This window comes from Heloderma suspectum, chromosome 6, assembly GCF_057233095.1.
Source record: "Heloderma suspectum isolate Gila_16-S chromosome 6, 16-S_ref, whole genome shotgun sequence".
Classification (NCBI taxonomy): domain Eukaryota; kingdom Metazoa; phylum Chordata; class Lepidosauria; order Squamata; family Helodermatidae; genus Heloderma; species Heloderma suspectum.
In genome coordinates, this window is record NC_139463.1 from 47058387 (window position 1) to 47074227 (window position 15841).

At 50.1% G+C, this 15841-nt stretch overlaps 1 protein-coding gene across 2 annotated transcripts in view; it reads left to right on the plus strand.

The window, feature by feature from the left end:
* The first annotated feature begins 582 nt into the window (after window positions 1–582).
* The window catches only part of CDS2 (CDP-diacylglycerol synthase 2), a 47908-nt gene continuing 32649 nt past the window's right edge, over window positions 583–15841 (plus strand). Inside the window, exon 1 of one of the 2 annotated variants that reach the window (XM_084804199.1) lies at window positions 583–840. In XM_084804199.1, coding sequence (XP_084660325.1) covers window positions 778–840 — 63 coding nt within the window. In that variant the 5' untranslated portion in view covers window positions 583–777. The remainder of the gene's footprint in view (window positions 841–15841) is intronic. The other variant, XR_014783769.1, reaches the window with a different exon arrangement.

The window sequence follows — 15841 nt, forward strand, 5'->3', positions numbered from 1 at the left end:
TCGAGAAGAGATCCGGGCCACGCTCCCTGCGACAGCCTCGCAAGGCCTTGAAGAGCGCTACCCTGTCTCCCCTCAACATGTTTACTGACACTCTCGAAGAGCTCTGAAGGGTCAGAGAGGCGTGGGTGTGCGCGGGCGTGCGGTTAGCTGGCCACCCAGGCCGCCCTCGCCGCCCTCATTCTCGTGGCGGCATTTACGACGGTCCACACTGCAGGGCTGTCGTAGCTCACCCCGCCGCCGCAGCGCGGGCTGCGGGGAGGCCTCTCCCCTTTGCCGCATGGGGATCGCGGACGCGGCGCCAGCGCCGGCACTGCCAAGGTTTCTCTTCCAGCGGTCACAGCCGCTTCGACCATCCCTCCCATCGCTCTGAGGCAGCCTACGCGGGGTCGCTCTGCGGCGCGTGCCCTGAGTCGGAGGGAGCGGGGCCCTGAGGGGCCCCGCTCCCTCCGACTCAGGGCACGCGCCGCAGAGCGACCCCGGCTGCGGACCCGTCGCAGCTAGGCCGACATCCCGCCGTTCTGCCTCGTCTTCCCTCGGGCCGCGCTATTTCCGCCCCGGCGCAGGACAAAAAGACGGAGCGCCAAACGGAGCCCGGAGGCGCCTCCGCTTCGCCTTAGCGCTACGGGGCGGGGAGCCGCGGCCGCGCGCCGCCCCCTATTGGCCCGGCCCGCGCGGCCCCGCCTCGACCCCCCCCCCCGGGCCTGGGCGGGCGGCGGCGGCGGCGGCGCAGGGCGGGCGCGGCAGGAGCCTCCGCGCCTGTGGCAGCGAGCAGCCGAGATGAGCGAGCTCCGGCAGAGGCCGGGCCGCGACGCGGGCGGGCCGCGGGGCGCCGAGGGCAAGGTGAGGCCGGGCGGCGGGGCTGCCCGCGGGGCGGGCCGGGGCGCCGCTTGCGCGGGCTGCGCGCGTCGCGTCAGGATCCAGCCGCCGCGGCGGCGACGCGTGGGGCGGGGGCGCCCCGGGGCGGCTTTTCCCGCAGAGCCCGCGGCGCGGCTGTGGCGCGCTGCGCCGCCCGGCCCCCTCCGTCCGTCCGTCCGTCCCTCGGCCGGGGCGCGCTCGCCAGGACCGGCGCTTCCGCGGCCTCGGGCGCGCCTCCCGCAGCTCCCTGCAGAGCCGGGCCCGCTCGAGGAGGCCGCCTGGAATCGGGCCCGCCGCGGCTGCGGCGGAGCCCTGCGCGGCCTGCCCGACGCCGGGCCTCGGCATAGCGCCCCCCGAAGCCGTGCTAGGACCGCGGAGGAGACGCGAGCGAGGCCGGCGCGGTGAGGGGTGGGAAGGGCCCAGCGCATCTGAGAGCCAGTGTGGTGTAGTGGACTGGGACTGGGAGCTGGGAGATCCGGGTTGTTGACTGGGACTGGGAGCTGGACTGGGAGCTGGGAGATCTGGGTTCTAGTCCCCACTCGGCCATGGAAGCTCACGGGGTGACTTTGGGCCAGTCACACACTCTCAGCCCAACCCACCTCACAGGGTTGTTGTTGTGAGGATAAAATGGAGAGGAGGAGGATAATGTAAGCCGCCTTGGGTTCCTTGCAAGAGGAATAAAGGCAGGATATAAATGCAATAATAAATAAATAAATAAAAGCTGCTGGCGTGTCGATCGCTGCCGGAGCCTTGCAACTGCTGACGGTCTGCAGCAAGCCGATGACAAGAGCTGTGGCGGTGGCTGCATTTTGGCAGAGCGAAGTTTGACCTGGACACTAAATAAATAAATAAATAGGCGCAACTCGCGCAAGCACAGCTTGTTTTTTTTTTTAAATGGTCCTGCTTTTCTGTTACTGGAATAGTGCAATCCTACCCAGGTCTACTCAGAAGGAAGCCCCGTTGCTTCAATGGGACTTACTCCTGGGTAAGTGTATACAGGATTGCAGCCTATGCCGAGGCATAGACTTTCAAGGCTTGGTCTGCAGTTCAGGAAGGCTGGAAACACTTGAGAGGTGAAGCGCGCTCCGTTCTGTTCCCTGTTTAAGTCTCCACGCCCAAGGTCACCAGCGCTCGCTCCTGGTGGTTTAAACAATACAGCATGTTGGGAAATCCAAGCAGCGCGTGGTGATACTCAACCCATGCTGCATGCGTTTTTGCTCAACCTATGCTGTGTTTGCAGTTCCCATTTCTAATTTTCTTTAAATGTATGTTGAAATGTAAGAATGCGCTGGAAGCCAGCTTGGCCAGGCGATTGGTCCATCAAGTTCAGATTGGTCCGTCTGATGTCTGCACCATCCTTTCCCAACTCAGCACTCTCCAGAAGTGTTCGGCTACAATTCCCGCCCAACAGCCATGCTGGCTGGGGGTGATGGGACTTGTAGCCTGACATATCAGGATGGTGAAGGATGGTCTCCGCCCCTGGCTTTCAGCTGACCCACCACTGGCGGTAGCTGGGCCTAGGATGGGCTGCAACGGCAGCACCGCTGTGCCAAGTTATGGCAAACCATTACAAAGTGGGTTCCCAAAGGTGAGTGGGAGCAGTGGGCACTAGGTCTGAATAGGTTGAAGATTACTATCTGACCAGCAGCAGCTACCCAAAGTTTCAGACGGGAGTCTTTCTGGCAGGGGATTGAACCTGGGCCTGCAGTGTGCAAAACGTGCGCTACCGCTGAGCGACAGTCCTTCCTTTGCTGCAGTTCTGCCAGTGCTTACTTGAAAGTAAGCCACAGTGAATACAGTGGAGTTTGCTTCTGAGTATAGGATTGAATGATCTGTCCCGCTCTGTGTGCTTAATTCATCCCTGGGAGCTTTCCTCAAGGCTTTCCTTACACTGGTGTAGCCACAGGTTCCACCTCCTGCACCGTGGCAAGGGACAGAAGCAGCCTGGTGGCAGCTATGCAACTGGATGGATGAGCCAAACAGCACAGGATCCCAGGCGAGTCAAGATGGGCATAGCATGTGAGGGGCATGGGGAAGGCAGCGGTACTCGGCATCCTGTTAGTGATGCCATGAATGGGAAACCCCACCTTCAGTCTGGGCAAGGGTGTGCTGACTGAGCACACTTCCCATACGTGGAGATGTCTAGAGAAATGTGCCTGAGAGCTAGTGTTGACTAGTGGATAGGACACTGGGTTATACATAAGAACATGGGAAGAGCCCTGCTGGATCCAACCAAGGGTCCATCCGGTCCAGCATTCTGTTCACACAGCGGCCAACCAGCTGCCTACAGAAATTTGTCAGGAAATGTACGGCTGGTGTGAGCTCACTGGGTAGGCAACCTGTGGCCCTCCATATGTGATTGGACTGCAACTCCCATCATCCTGAGACCATTAGCTCCGCTGGCTAGGGCTGATGGAAGCTGCAGTCCAACAACATCTGGAGGGCCACAAATTGCTCCCTGCCCCCATGCTAGGGCGGCAATCCTATGGGGCTAGGCAGCTGCCTCCAAACTTGGAGGAGACCACCTATTCAGTGCACGGCAGGAGGAGCGCCGAGGGGATCTTCTCCTCCCTGTTCTGGCTGCCCTGCATTTGCAGCTACATCTGGCTGTGGGATGTCGGAGCACGGGGTGGGGAGGACGGACGACACAAAGGAAACATTGTCTGGCACTCCCAGCCCCTGGAACGCCCGTTTTTGACCTACTCCACGCTTCTCTTACGAACCCAGAGCCTGAGGATGATGTGCACCGCCTGCAAGGCGGGGGCTGGGAGGTTGTTCTCCGGGAACCAACCTTGGCGCGCGGGCTCGCTTCCTGAAAACTGAGCAATCCTATGGCTGCCTAGCCGCTGTCTAGTGGCCATAGGATTGCACCCTAAGTGGCCTTATCCAAGCCATTATTCTTTCTTAGCTCTCCCCTCATCTGTAATATGAAGATAATGCTAACCTACCGTACAGGGTCATTGTAAGAATTACATACTGATGTATGTTGAATGCTTTGAGCAATCTGATGCACTCCATAAATGGTTAGTATCCTGCACTGGAAAAACATTAAATGCCAGTTCACAGAGCACACGACTTCAGGAGCTTAACAGAGCTCACTGGAGGGACTTGAGTGACTCACCACCAGCATCCCACATTTTTCTGCCTATAAACAATAGGGTTGCTGTGCAGATGAAGGAGCGTGTTGTCTGCCTTGGACCTGTGGGACAGGAAGGGCTATATGAAATGTTAATAAGTAATGTTACCTTTCAACAAACGTTTATATACCTGAGATATATCATAATTCCCAAGCTGGTTTTGAATGTGAAAAAAAGAGATTGAACATGAGGAAAAGTTACAACATTTGGAGCTGTTTGGTTTTGAAAAAAGGTGAGTAAAGAGAGACATGATGGAGGTGTATAAAATTATTGACAGTGTAGATGAAGCGAAGAGGGAGTTTTACTCGCTGTCTCATAACTCTGTGGTCTTCCCCTGAAGCGGAACGGTGAGACAGATGAAGGAAGAATTCGATAACACAAGATGTAGTGGTGGCCACCAGATTGAACAGTTTTAAATGGGGATTTTAAAAATTCATGGAGGATAAGACAAGGGAACAGCTTGTGGCCAGCCTACTTTAAGGTTAGTCTCATCCTATAGATGCCTGCCTGGACCCTAATACCATCTTTAGAGGCCCTCCTCTGAGTGCCCCTGTCAAATGAAGTCCGATGGGTGGCTACTAAGGAGAAGGCCTTTTCAGTGGAGGCATGCCAATTGTGGAATGCTCACCCCAGAAAGGCTTGCTTGGCATCTACATTGCAATCTTTTCGGTCCCAGGTGAAGACCTTTTTATTCTAGCAAGCTTTATAGCTGTTCAGTTTTTAAAAGTGGTGTTAATGTTTTTTAGCTCTTGCCCTGCTGGTAGTTTTTACTTGGTTTTATTTTTTCATTGTTGTAATTTTTTTAGTTTTTTATGTTATGTTTTATTATGTTGTAGAGTTTTTGTTTTTATTTTGTGAACCTCCCAGAGAGCTTTGGCTATTAGCTGGTATAGAAATGTAACAAATAAATGAAAAGCTCGTGTAAAGTTCTGTTACAGCTTGGTCCTGTGCATGTTTACTTGATAATAAGCCCAACAAAGTTCAATGCAGTTTATTCCTCCAGTTAAGTATGGAGATGCAACTTGATTGTTATAAAATTACATGGTCTGGCAGTTAATAAAGTGAGTGACATCTTTTTGGAATGGAAGTGCTAAAACTATCTTTGATGCTTGGTAGCCTATTTAAAGTTAAGTGATGATTCAGTGTTTGCTGACCTGAGCTCATCACTGTTCTAGCATCACTGTTCTTTAAACAAAAGAGGGACAGAAACAAATGTACTATCTGCTAAGGTTTGTTTGTTAGAAAAGCAGTTTCCTCAGCTGGTGATGGGATTCAGAAGCTCCTTTGCAGAAGCTGTTTGGAGTCGGAACTCTTTGGCAAAAGACTGTAGTTGCAGCAACATGGCCAGTTGTGCCTTAGCAAGCCACAGTATGTTTGTGTCCAAGTTGGTAAAGTTTTCTAGAAACAAAATACTTAGTTGGAGAAGTTATCTGTAGTTGATTTTATTCCTCTGTGAATTATGTTCAAGTCACAAACATGAACTTCTGCCCTTCTGTTAAAAAATCTGACCTTTCCCCAAAATAACTTAAAACAAACAATCCATAAGCCAACTAATAACTTTGCTCACTGCTGAACTACTCTAAATACTTTGATGTTGAATATGACAGCTGTTCTGCCCTATTCTACGGTGGCTTTCCAATTTTCTGCCTTCAGTGGATCCTTTCCATACCAACTCAGATACCAAGGATGTTCTGTACATCTGCCCCAGTGTGAGCTTACAGCAGGTTCTGAAACATGTTTTAGGGCAGCCTGCAGGGCTGGCTGAAGATAATTTGCTGCCTGGGCCAAAGGAAAAGATGGTGCCCCCTCCCATTGAAAAGCCAACTGGACTGGCAGCTTAATCTTTCTTCAGCACTGGCAATGGGACAACATCCTCTGCCACACCTGAAGGCAACAGGCAACCTTAGGGGGCGCTGGGCAAGCTGTGTGGCCCACAGCTGTCTCCTCCAAAACCTTCCTGCTGTCTCCCAGCATCTGTCTCCTGAGGCAACTGGCTCACTCGGCCTAATGGTGGGGCTGGCCCTGGCAGCCTGCAGCCACCTGGTGCCCTCCAGATGTGTTGGCTTGTAACTCACATCATCTCCAGCCAGCATGGCAACCGTTTGGGAAAGACTGTGCTAAGGCATGCACTCAGTTCACACAAGCTTCTCTCCAGACCTCTTGTCTCTCACTGTTGCCCTGCTTGAACTGGATGACAGTGTGCCCAAGAATGCGCCTGGCACCCTCATGTAGCTAAGCGTGGAGAGGGACAACATTGCTGCACAAGCTGCATTCTGGGATGCTTGTTTGCTCTTACGGATCTTCTTATTGAGGGACCCCTGGTGAGCTGAAGAATTCTTGGTTGTTCTAGAATATAGCTTGAAAACCACCGCTGTACAGTGGTTCATATTATTACTGCAAAAGACTTTGTGGTTTGCTCTCGCATTCATCTATTCTCACAGTCTCAAACTCTCCTTTAAACATCAGGTTTCTTCAGTTGTAAAGCATGTCCAAAGTGGATTCGAAATACATTAACTTCAGGTAGAATGTGAACTCTGTAACTGAATGGTGGGTCCTTTCGAAAAGAGAAGCAGCGCCAAAGACACAGCTGTCAACACATGATGTGACACTAGTCTTCCTCATGCTGTTTGCGCAGGATTCAGCAATCTTGTTTTGCTCTAAAATTGGCTTACTGGGGTTTTACTCCTCTAATCTGCTTTGCGACTGACTAAAATTAGTTGGGTTTACACTGAAATAAGGATAACTGCTCATGAAAACAAAGACCCGTATAGTGAGCTTCCGTGTCTATGTTTATGGGTTTGTGTACGTGTGGGAGGGTGCTGTTGCACTCGTGTCCTGCTTGTGGGTTCCTGGTCGACAGCTGGTTGGCCACCCGGTGAACAGAATGCTGGACTAGATGGACCCGTGGTCTGATCCAGCAGGGCGCTTCTTATGTTCACCCCTCTGCAAGCCCTGGCAAGTCCCTGCCTCATGGAGCTTACAGTCTAAAATTAGACAGAGGGGAGGAGGGAAGGGAGGGGCGAGCCTAATAAGGGATGAATAAGGCTTAGTTTCTCTTGGGGATGTGAGGCTCTAGCAGCCTTCCCTAGTATTGCCAAAGGTCAGGAATGCTGGGATTTGTAGCCCAAAACATTTGGAGGGTACATGGTTGGGGAAGGCTGGAATGTAAGGACATGGCATCAGAGCAGTTTACTCTTTGTTCTTATTTGCCAGGCTGTTATAGAACTCTTTGCTCACTAAAAAAAAAAAAATACTAGTGGTAAGTTGGTTGCTGTCGAAATGGTTGGTAGCTGATCATTTTGCCTGAACTTTTTTTCTCTCCTGTACAATCTCTTATTCGCTGCCTGTATTATCCCCTGTTGTTTAGGCATTTGCTATTTGGCTCTTGCAATCCAAATCATGTTAACTACCAACTGCATTCTAAGGGACACATTCCCTTTTAGGGTGTTGTGTCTCTGCTCTTGTGTGTGTATAAAAGAAAAAGAAAAATTAAGCCAGGAACTCAGTCTTCTCTTCTCTGCCTGTATAGGCTAAAAAAATTTGTGAGCTTCCACACACAACAAAAGGATGCTAGTCAGATGTGATGCAGCAAAAATGGAAGTGCTGAAATAGGTTTTCACCCCCTCTTGCTAGAAAATACTCAGTAAGGGGGTGGGAAGTGAGGAAACAAACATGTTCAGCCTGAGCAAAAACATTAGGAGATGCATGCAATACACGGGTTGCTTTCCCCTTAATGGCTGGTTTGAAGCTGGCTTTCTACAAGAAGGAGATGCCGGGAATTGAACCTGGACCCTCTCTGTGCAAAGCAGGTGTTCTTCCGCTAGGCCCTTCCCCATCCTGGGCTCTTCCCATACTGACTTCTGGTTCTGACGTTATGGCAGTACATGGTCTTGGCTCTTCTGAGTTCTGTCACACAACATCATGTATGAACCGGTAGCTCAGGCTGTGGTCCTTCTGGTTGTTCCAGACATGAAATAGTGGTGGTTGAAATAGCAGCAACCCTGGAATAAGGCCCCATCCCTGGTGAAACGTCTGATAACAACTGCCACTGTTGTAAATAGCAAATCAGTGTGACATTTAGGTCAGCCTTCCCCAACTTGATGCCTTCCAGTTGGGTTGAACCACAACTCCCAGCATCCTCCAGCAAGCACTCTGGCTGGCTGGAGAATGCTGGGAGTTGTAGTCCAACACATCTGAAGGGCCCCAGGTTGGGGAAGGGCGTTTTAGATTATGATGTGTGCCTGTATGTTTTGCTGTCCATAATAGATGTTTCCAACGTGTCCAGGGTTGGGTAACAGATGCCAAAGGTCTAAGTGGTTGGCTCTTGGGTTGCTATACACGTGCCTCTGATAAGATAAGAAAGTTCTTTGTGATCGGCTTTTCCTTGTTGTGTTTTCTTTGGCTGAAAGCACCCTGTATTCTTCTGGGAATGGCCTAATTCCAGGATTTTCTGGAAACAAAAGTGATAGCTATGTGTTCTTCACTTGGTCGATAATCCTGTTTAAAGCTATCATCTTTGTCTTTGTGGACTATTTCTGTCCCATCCCCAATTTGTGCAATGCTGAAGTGGACACTGTTGAGCTCCTGACGGTTTTCCCCAAGGGGGAAGTTTTAAGGCTGCTCTGCCACCTTTTTATGTTACACACCAACCGCCTGGTTCCATTCTTGTTCATGTGGAGCCCGTCCCAGCTTGTCCTAAAGTGTTCCCCAGTGCCTGACAAATCTAAACCCCTCTTCCCTACACCACCATCTCATCCACACATTGAGACTCCTTAGCTTCACCTCTCTAGTTGGCCCTGTATTTGCAACAGGTTGCATTTCAGAGGAAGCTACCTTGGAGGTTCTGGCTTTCAGTGTCCTACCCGGCAACCTAAATTTGTCTTTCAGGACCTCATGACTACATTTCCCCACAACACTGGTGCTGACATGTGCTACCGCTATGGACTCCACCCCAGCACTATTTACCAGGCTATCTAGATAACATGTCTGGAGCCAGTGTGGTGGAGTGGTTAGAGTGTTGGACTGGGGAGACCCAGGTTCTAGTCCCCACTCAGCCATGAAGCTCACTGGCTGACTTTGGGCCAGTCGCTGACCCTCAGCCAGCCTACCTCACAGGATGGTTGTGAGGATAAAATGGAAAGGAGGACGAGGACCATGTAAGCTGCCTTGGGGTCCTTGCAAGAGGAAAATGGGTGGGATGTAAATGTAATAATGAATAAAAATAATGTAATAAGATGGGGTCAACCGTTACCCCAGGCAGACAAATTGCATGCAAACTATACACCTGTAGCAAGCCAGCTCTCTACGCATCTAATTATGGAATTACCCAGTGCCACAACCCCCCTGGCGGCATATCCTTGGATTGAGAATATATTTCTTCATCCCCCAAGGACAGGATCCCTTCTGAGGGATCATTTCCCTCTTCCTCAGAGTGATGCCCCCCCTCCCTGAGACCTCATCCTCCATGATAGCAGAGGAGCTGTCACCCAGGGATTGGGACGCTGCTATGAGGTCCCCGAAGGCCTTGGTCAGCAATCTCTCTGCCTTTCTAAGCTTCTCCGGGTCACCTTGGCCTCAAGGAATATTCTTCCCTGAGACCTAAGGAGCTCATTGCACAGAGCACATGACCACAACCTCTGTCCAGCAGGCAGGTACTCATCCATATGGCACTCAGTGCAGTACACTGGAAAACTCGCATAACCCTGCTGGCTCTCTGTCGTCGTGAGTGTCTTTAATAGGTTTATTTACCTGAAAAGCTAAGTTATTTATTATCGGAAAGAGGAAATGGTTGACTGTCCTGGCCTCCTCACCCTGTTGCTAAACTTACACAGGTGCTTCACTTGCCTGTTTAGCTTTTTATTTCCTTGATGCTTTGTGGGCTGGTGTTCATGGAGTTGGCTCCTTCGTAAGCATGCTGTGCATTTATAGTCCCAGACAGCTTTCTCCAACTGCTGCTGCAGCTGCTGCCAATTAGATTAGAAGAGCCAAGCGAGGCTCACTAGATTTCAGTGAGTGGGAAAACTAATTGAGCCCCCTGGAATGGAGATTTCTGTCAGCAGAGTGGACAATGGGTGGGGATTAAGGAGAGGATGACGTTAGATCCCTTCTGAGAATGCAAGGGTCTGACTCACTCTGAGCTTGGCTCAGCATGCATCTTATACTTCTCTTTTTAAAGCTGAACTAAAATATGATCTCTTAAACTGGACTGAGGTCTGTACTTAAACTTGAGCTTATGAGCTGTATTTAAAGGCCTGAAACTGAGCCTGAACTGAAAGCTGAGCCTGCACTTTTTGTTCATAAGCGGACTTTTCTGCCGACTAGGTAAGTACTGTGTCCCTTGTCAACGTAGAGCTGTTTTACCCTATTTCCAAACTCGGCTTTAGTCTAAGTATCTGTCTGAGGTTTGCTGAATATATTCAGGGCTTCTCTGGTAGAGCATTACTTAGGCACTGAATCACGTGTTCCTAGTGAGACATGCAAACCTGGAGAAAGAAGCATCCATCCTGTAAAGAGCTGGATTCATGCATCTCCTGTGGAATTTCCCTGAAGAATGCAGATGCATTCCAGCTGAATAATTGTGATGCTGCTGGAGGAAATTGTTGCAGAGTAGAGAAGAATGGCTACTGTGGCTAGTTCTCGCTGAGCTGGTCTGGACACTCCTGCCCGCACTGGGGATGGGAGGCTCATGTGACTAAATGTTCTTCCATACCAAAATAAATAAGTCCTCCTTGTAGATGGAAATCTCTTTATGTCATGGGGAAGGTTCTAGGTTAGCCTCCTCCCTGCCATGCTAGCTTGCTGTGTGCAGTGAGGAAACTCTGTGTACGGAGGAGCAGTCCATCCTGCGAGCCTCGCCTGCGGTCTGAGGAGGCACAGCCCAGGCACTTCTTTACAACCTGGCTGAAAACTAGCCTCCTCTTGCCTGCCACCTACCGCTCATGTATTTATTACATTTTTAATCCACCAATAATGGATATTTTCTGGGCAGATTACAAAAGCTTTTGCGGGCAATTCTGCCCAGTTTTACAGGTGTGCTGAGCGGATTCTTCTCTTTCCTGGTCTGTGAATGGGAGTCTTCCATCCTGCCCACCTTTTGGCAAGGGTGGCGAGTGGAACCCAACCCTCCACCCTTGCTTGGTACTGGGGACGGGGCAGAGTGCACCCCCTCTGTTGTGTTGAGCTTTAGGAGGGAGGATTCTTACTCACCTCTCCAGCTCCATTTGGGAAGTGGGTGGCAGGCAGAATTGCTCCAAGTATCCCCGGACCTATTTCTGCAAGCATCCTCTGCTCCTTTTCCCAGCTCCGAGTTTGGAGCTGGAAAGAGGAGCGGGCAGGGGGTCTCCGCATGCCGGGCCTCCGATGCTCAACATGACTGTGGAGACCCCGACCATCCTCCTTTCCACCTCAGGCTTGGAGCTGTAGGACCAAGCCGGCAGAGGTGCAGTGAGGGGTTGTGAACCAGTAGCCCAATCCTCTGCAAGTCCGCTCGCAAGCAAGTCCTATGGACGTTGATGGGACTTAAGCATGCCTAGGACTGCAGTTAGCTGGGAGTATGACCTATGGGACAGAAGACACGGTTCTGAGTATACAGGAACCGGATGGCACTGAAGCACAGGGCAGAGTCCTGGCATCCAGAAATCTTCGATTGGTTTCCAAGCTCAGCCAAAATTTGCTGATGGGGGTGGTATTGTGGATGTGTGTAGAATCTACAGTTATCAGGCCTTTGCGTTCTTGAACTCATAAATACAAAGATATGTATTGTTTTGCTCATCTTGTTGCATCTCAGCACTATAATTTAGCTTTTGTTTTACTTTATCCATTTTTTACCTGGTAGAAGCATGGTCTGTTTCTCTTGACCCCCAATTCAGACATTTACTCCCCCTTCTCCATAGGATTTAGCCCAATAAAAGCCAATTGTCAGCTGTTGTCTGGCTTTCTACTTTGTTATTTTATTATTTAGTTTATTATTTATTCATTTACTGCATTTCTATTCCGCCTTTTTTCTTCCTGCAAGGAACCCAAGGTGGCTTACATTATCCCCCTCCTCTCCATTTTATCCTCACAACAACAATCCTGTGAGGTAGGTTGGGCTGAGTCATCCAGTGAGCTTCCATGGCCAAGTGGGGACTACAACCCAGATCTCCCAGCTCCCAGTCCAACACTCTCACCACCGCACTACACTGGCTCACATCTCTGCATTAGTCTCTGTGCAAGTCATGATAGTTACCTCATTAGTCTCTGTCAGTTGGAAATGATCAACTCTGTAAAGTTTAATAGTCTAGACCGGCTGTTTCAGATGTTATGTTTTGAAAGCCATAGGAATGATTCCTGTGTAATTTGTCGAGTTCAGGTCCCATTTTGGAATTCTGGATCTCATGAGGCTTGCTGGTGGTTCAGTCTTGAGTTACCAACTTGTGCAGTTTCCACCATACGTCTGAATCTCCGAGCCTTATGCTGGTTCACCTGGCTCATGGCCAGTTATTGTCTGCACTGACTGGCAGCAATGGCTCTCCAGCGTTTCAGGCAGGATTCGTTCCCAGTCCTACCTGGAGATCCTGGGGATTGATCCTTGAACCTTTTGGGCTCAAAGCATCTGCTCCACCACTGAGCTATGCACCTTCCTTTTTCAGTAGGCTGCTGGCAAAACACTACTTCTGTGTGTGCATTTAATTTTAATTCACATTTTAAAATATTCCATCCCATTGAAATTATTGGGATTGCTAGCGTCAGTATGCCAGATGTACCCAATCAGTTTTTTGCGCAGGTTACAACACTTCATGCTTGTGTGGTAACCCAATTGTGTAAGGATTGCCAGGAGCAACGGAAGCAGTGTGCCTCCCTGTATGTGAGAGAGAGCAGGGGGTGGTTACCATAGAAACCTCTGGGTTGGACCAGAGCACAGCAGGCTAGCAAGCAACAAACTAGCTTGGCTTTCTGATCTGTGCGTAAACCAGTGATTTGCAGAGGGGCAGCTGTGATGTGCATAGGAGATGGGAAGACTGCCAGTTATCCAGCCCTTTTGCTTCCGCTTTGCTACTCTTCCCCCACCCTACACTAAGCACACTCCTGTATCATTAACACGCTCTGGTAAGCCCAGAAATCCGCCCAGAACATGCTTGGCCCTCTATATCCCTCTTTGGGTTTGGGTTTCTTGTTTGTGCTGAGCCATGTTACCCACTCAACTTCTTGCCAGCTTGAAATGGAACCCTGAGCATGTGCTGTGAGCAAGCTGGCCCTGATTATTTTATTTTAGGGATTTATACCCTGCCCTTCAATAAAGTTCTCAGGGCAGTTAATGTAGGAATATGCACAGTCCTTCTAACATGCGCAGGAATATGCGCAGTCCTTCTAACTTCCAGATGTACAGTGCAGTCCTAAACTCCTGTTGCCTGCTGGAGGGGGTTTGGATATGGCAGGGGTACACTCCATCGGAGGAAAGGAGTGCCACAGTGGGAATGGGAGCTCTGCTGCACCCAGAGGACCCTGCTGCACCCGCGGAAAGCTCCACCAGTGGAACTCTGCTGCTGGGGGTGGCATGCATAGGGTCCCCAAAGGGCACTCCAAGGCAGGGTGGAGCCCACTTTGGATCTGCTCTATCCAAAACTGATCTGTTCCCCTGCAAGGAACCCAGTTCAGGGTCCTCAGCTATGCCGTTCTCCCCCATTGCTTTCCGTGGAGGTGGGGGATTTAAAACGGAAAGATCACTGGGCTGAAAAGCCTGGCAAACGTGCCCCCCCCCGTACTTTCCACCCTGGCTGACGTGAGCCACTAGATCCTCCCAGATCTAAACCTATGGTAGTAGATCCTCCCCAACCCCAGTTGGGATTGCGCTGCTCTTGTGGTGTGTGGTTTTATTTATCACGTTTTGTATCTTCCACTGAGGAGCTCAGATTGGCAAATGTGGGTTCTTTCCCCCTCCCACACTTCGTGTTCTCAAGAACCCTGCAAGGTAGTCTGTGCTGAACAGAGCTGCATTCTAAATAAGTTATTCTTGGCTTGGCAAAACATTCTTTGAGCAGAGACTAAAGCAGTGTTCCTATGCATGCTTCCCTGGGAGTAAGCCCCATAGAGCTCGATGGCCCGTAAGTGTGAGCACACATGCATAGGCTTGTGCTGCGTGGCAGCAATCCTGATCACGCTTACTAGGGAGTAAATGCTGCTGAATACCGTGGGACTTACTTTCAAGTAAACATGCACAGGATTGCACTGAAAAGCCAAGATGCAAAGAACTATGGGATTCCTTGCACCCAACGGGCCTGCTTTACACCTGTTTTTCTCTCTCAAGTAGCAGCCCTTTTCTAAACATATGTGTGTCCCGTCCCCCTCCCCCAATGTTGCATGGTGGTTTGGTCTGGAGACTGAGGAGAGTTTTCAAAAGTAGTTTGTGATACAGCAAAATAAAGGTGCGGGGAGAGATCAGTTTATGCAAGGAAAAAGAGGAAAAATTAGTTTAGGCCTGTGCAGGCTTCTTTTGTGAGCCTCTTTCAATCTTAGCCCAAATGAACAAGCAGAAAATTCAGTAGATATAAGAATCCAGACACCCTAGTTAATTTGGCCTGGTAGGCTGTTCTTCCTCTGGGCCATGTGGTTTAGTTTCTGTATTTGTCTGGAGCTGTTTGCTTGCAGGTCCCCTTGACACAGGGGGGCCTGGATGGGATAGGTTGAACCAGGGGGAGGGGACGGGGAGCGTAGTGTTTGTTGTTTATTCAGTCAGTCGCTTCCGGCTCTTCGTGACTTCATGGACCAGCCCACTCCAGAGCTTCCTGTCGGCCGTCGCCACCCCCAGCTCCCCCAAGGTCGAGTTCATCACCTCCACAATATCATCCATCCATCTTGCCCTTGGTCGGCCCCTCTTCCTTTTGCTTTCCACTTTCCCTAGCATCAGCTTCTTCTCCAGGGTATCCCGTCTTCTCATTATGTGGCCAAAGTACTTCAGTTTTGCCTTTAATATCCTTCCCTCAAGTGAGCAGTCTGGGTTTCTTTCCTGGAGTAAGACTGGTTTAGAGTAAGACTTTCTTGGACTGGTTTGATCTTCTTGCAGTCCAAGGCACTCTCAGAATTTTCTTCAGCACCACAGTTCAAAAGCATCTATCTTCCTTCGCTCAGCCTTCCTTATGGTCCAGCTCTCGCAGCCATATGGGGAATACCATTGCTTGAACTATGCGGACCTTTGTTGTCAGTGTGATGTCTCTGCTCTTCACTATTTTATCAAGATTTGTCATTGCTCTCCTCCCAAGTAGTAAACGTCTTCTGATTTCCTGGCTGCAGTCAGCGTCTGCAGTAATCTTTGCATCTAGAAAGACAAAGTCTGTCACTGCCTCCACGTTTTCTCCCTCTATTTGCCAGTTATTAATCAAGCTGGTTGCCATAATCTTGTTTTTTTTTGAGGTTGAACTGCAACCCAGCTTTTGCACTTTCTTCTTTCACCTTGGTCATGAGGTTCCTCAGCTCCTCCTCGCTTTCAGCCATCAAAGTGGTATCATCTGCATAGCTGAGATTGTTAATGTTTCTCCCAGCGATTTTAATGCCAGCCTTGGCTTCATCAAGCCCAGCATGTCGCATGATGTGCTCTGCATGCAGGTTGAATAGGTAGGGTGAGAGTATACAACCCTGCCGTACTCCTTTCCCAATCTTAAACCAGTCCGTTGATCCGTGGTCTGTTTTTACCGTTGCTACTTGGTTGTTATACAGATTGCTCAGGAGGCAGACAAGATGACTTGGTATCCCCATACCACCAAGAACTTGCCACAATTTGTGATGACCACACAGTCAAAGGCTTTAGAATAGTCAATAAAACAGAAATAGATGTTTTTCTGAAACTCCCTGGCTTTCTCCATTATCCAGCGGAT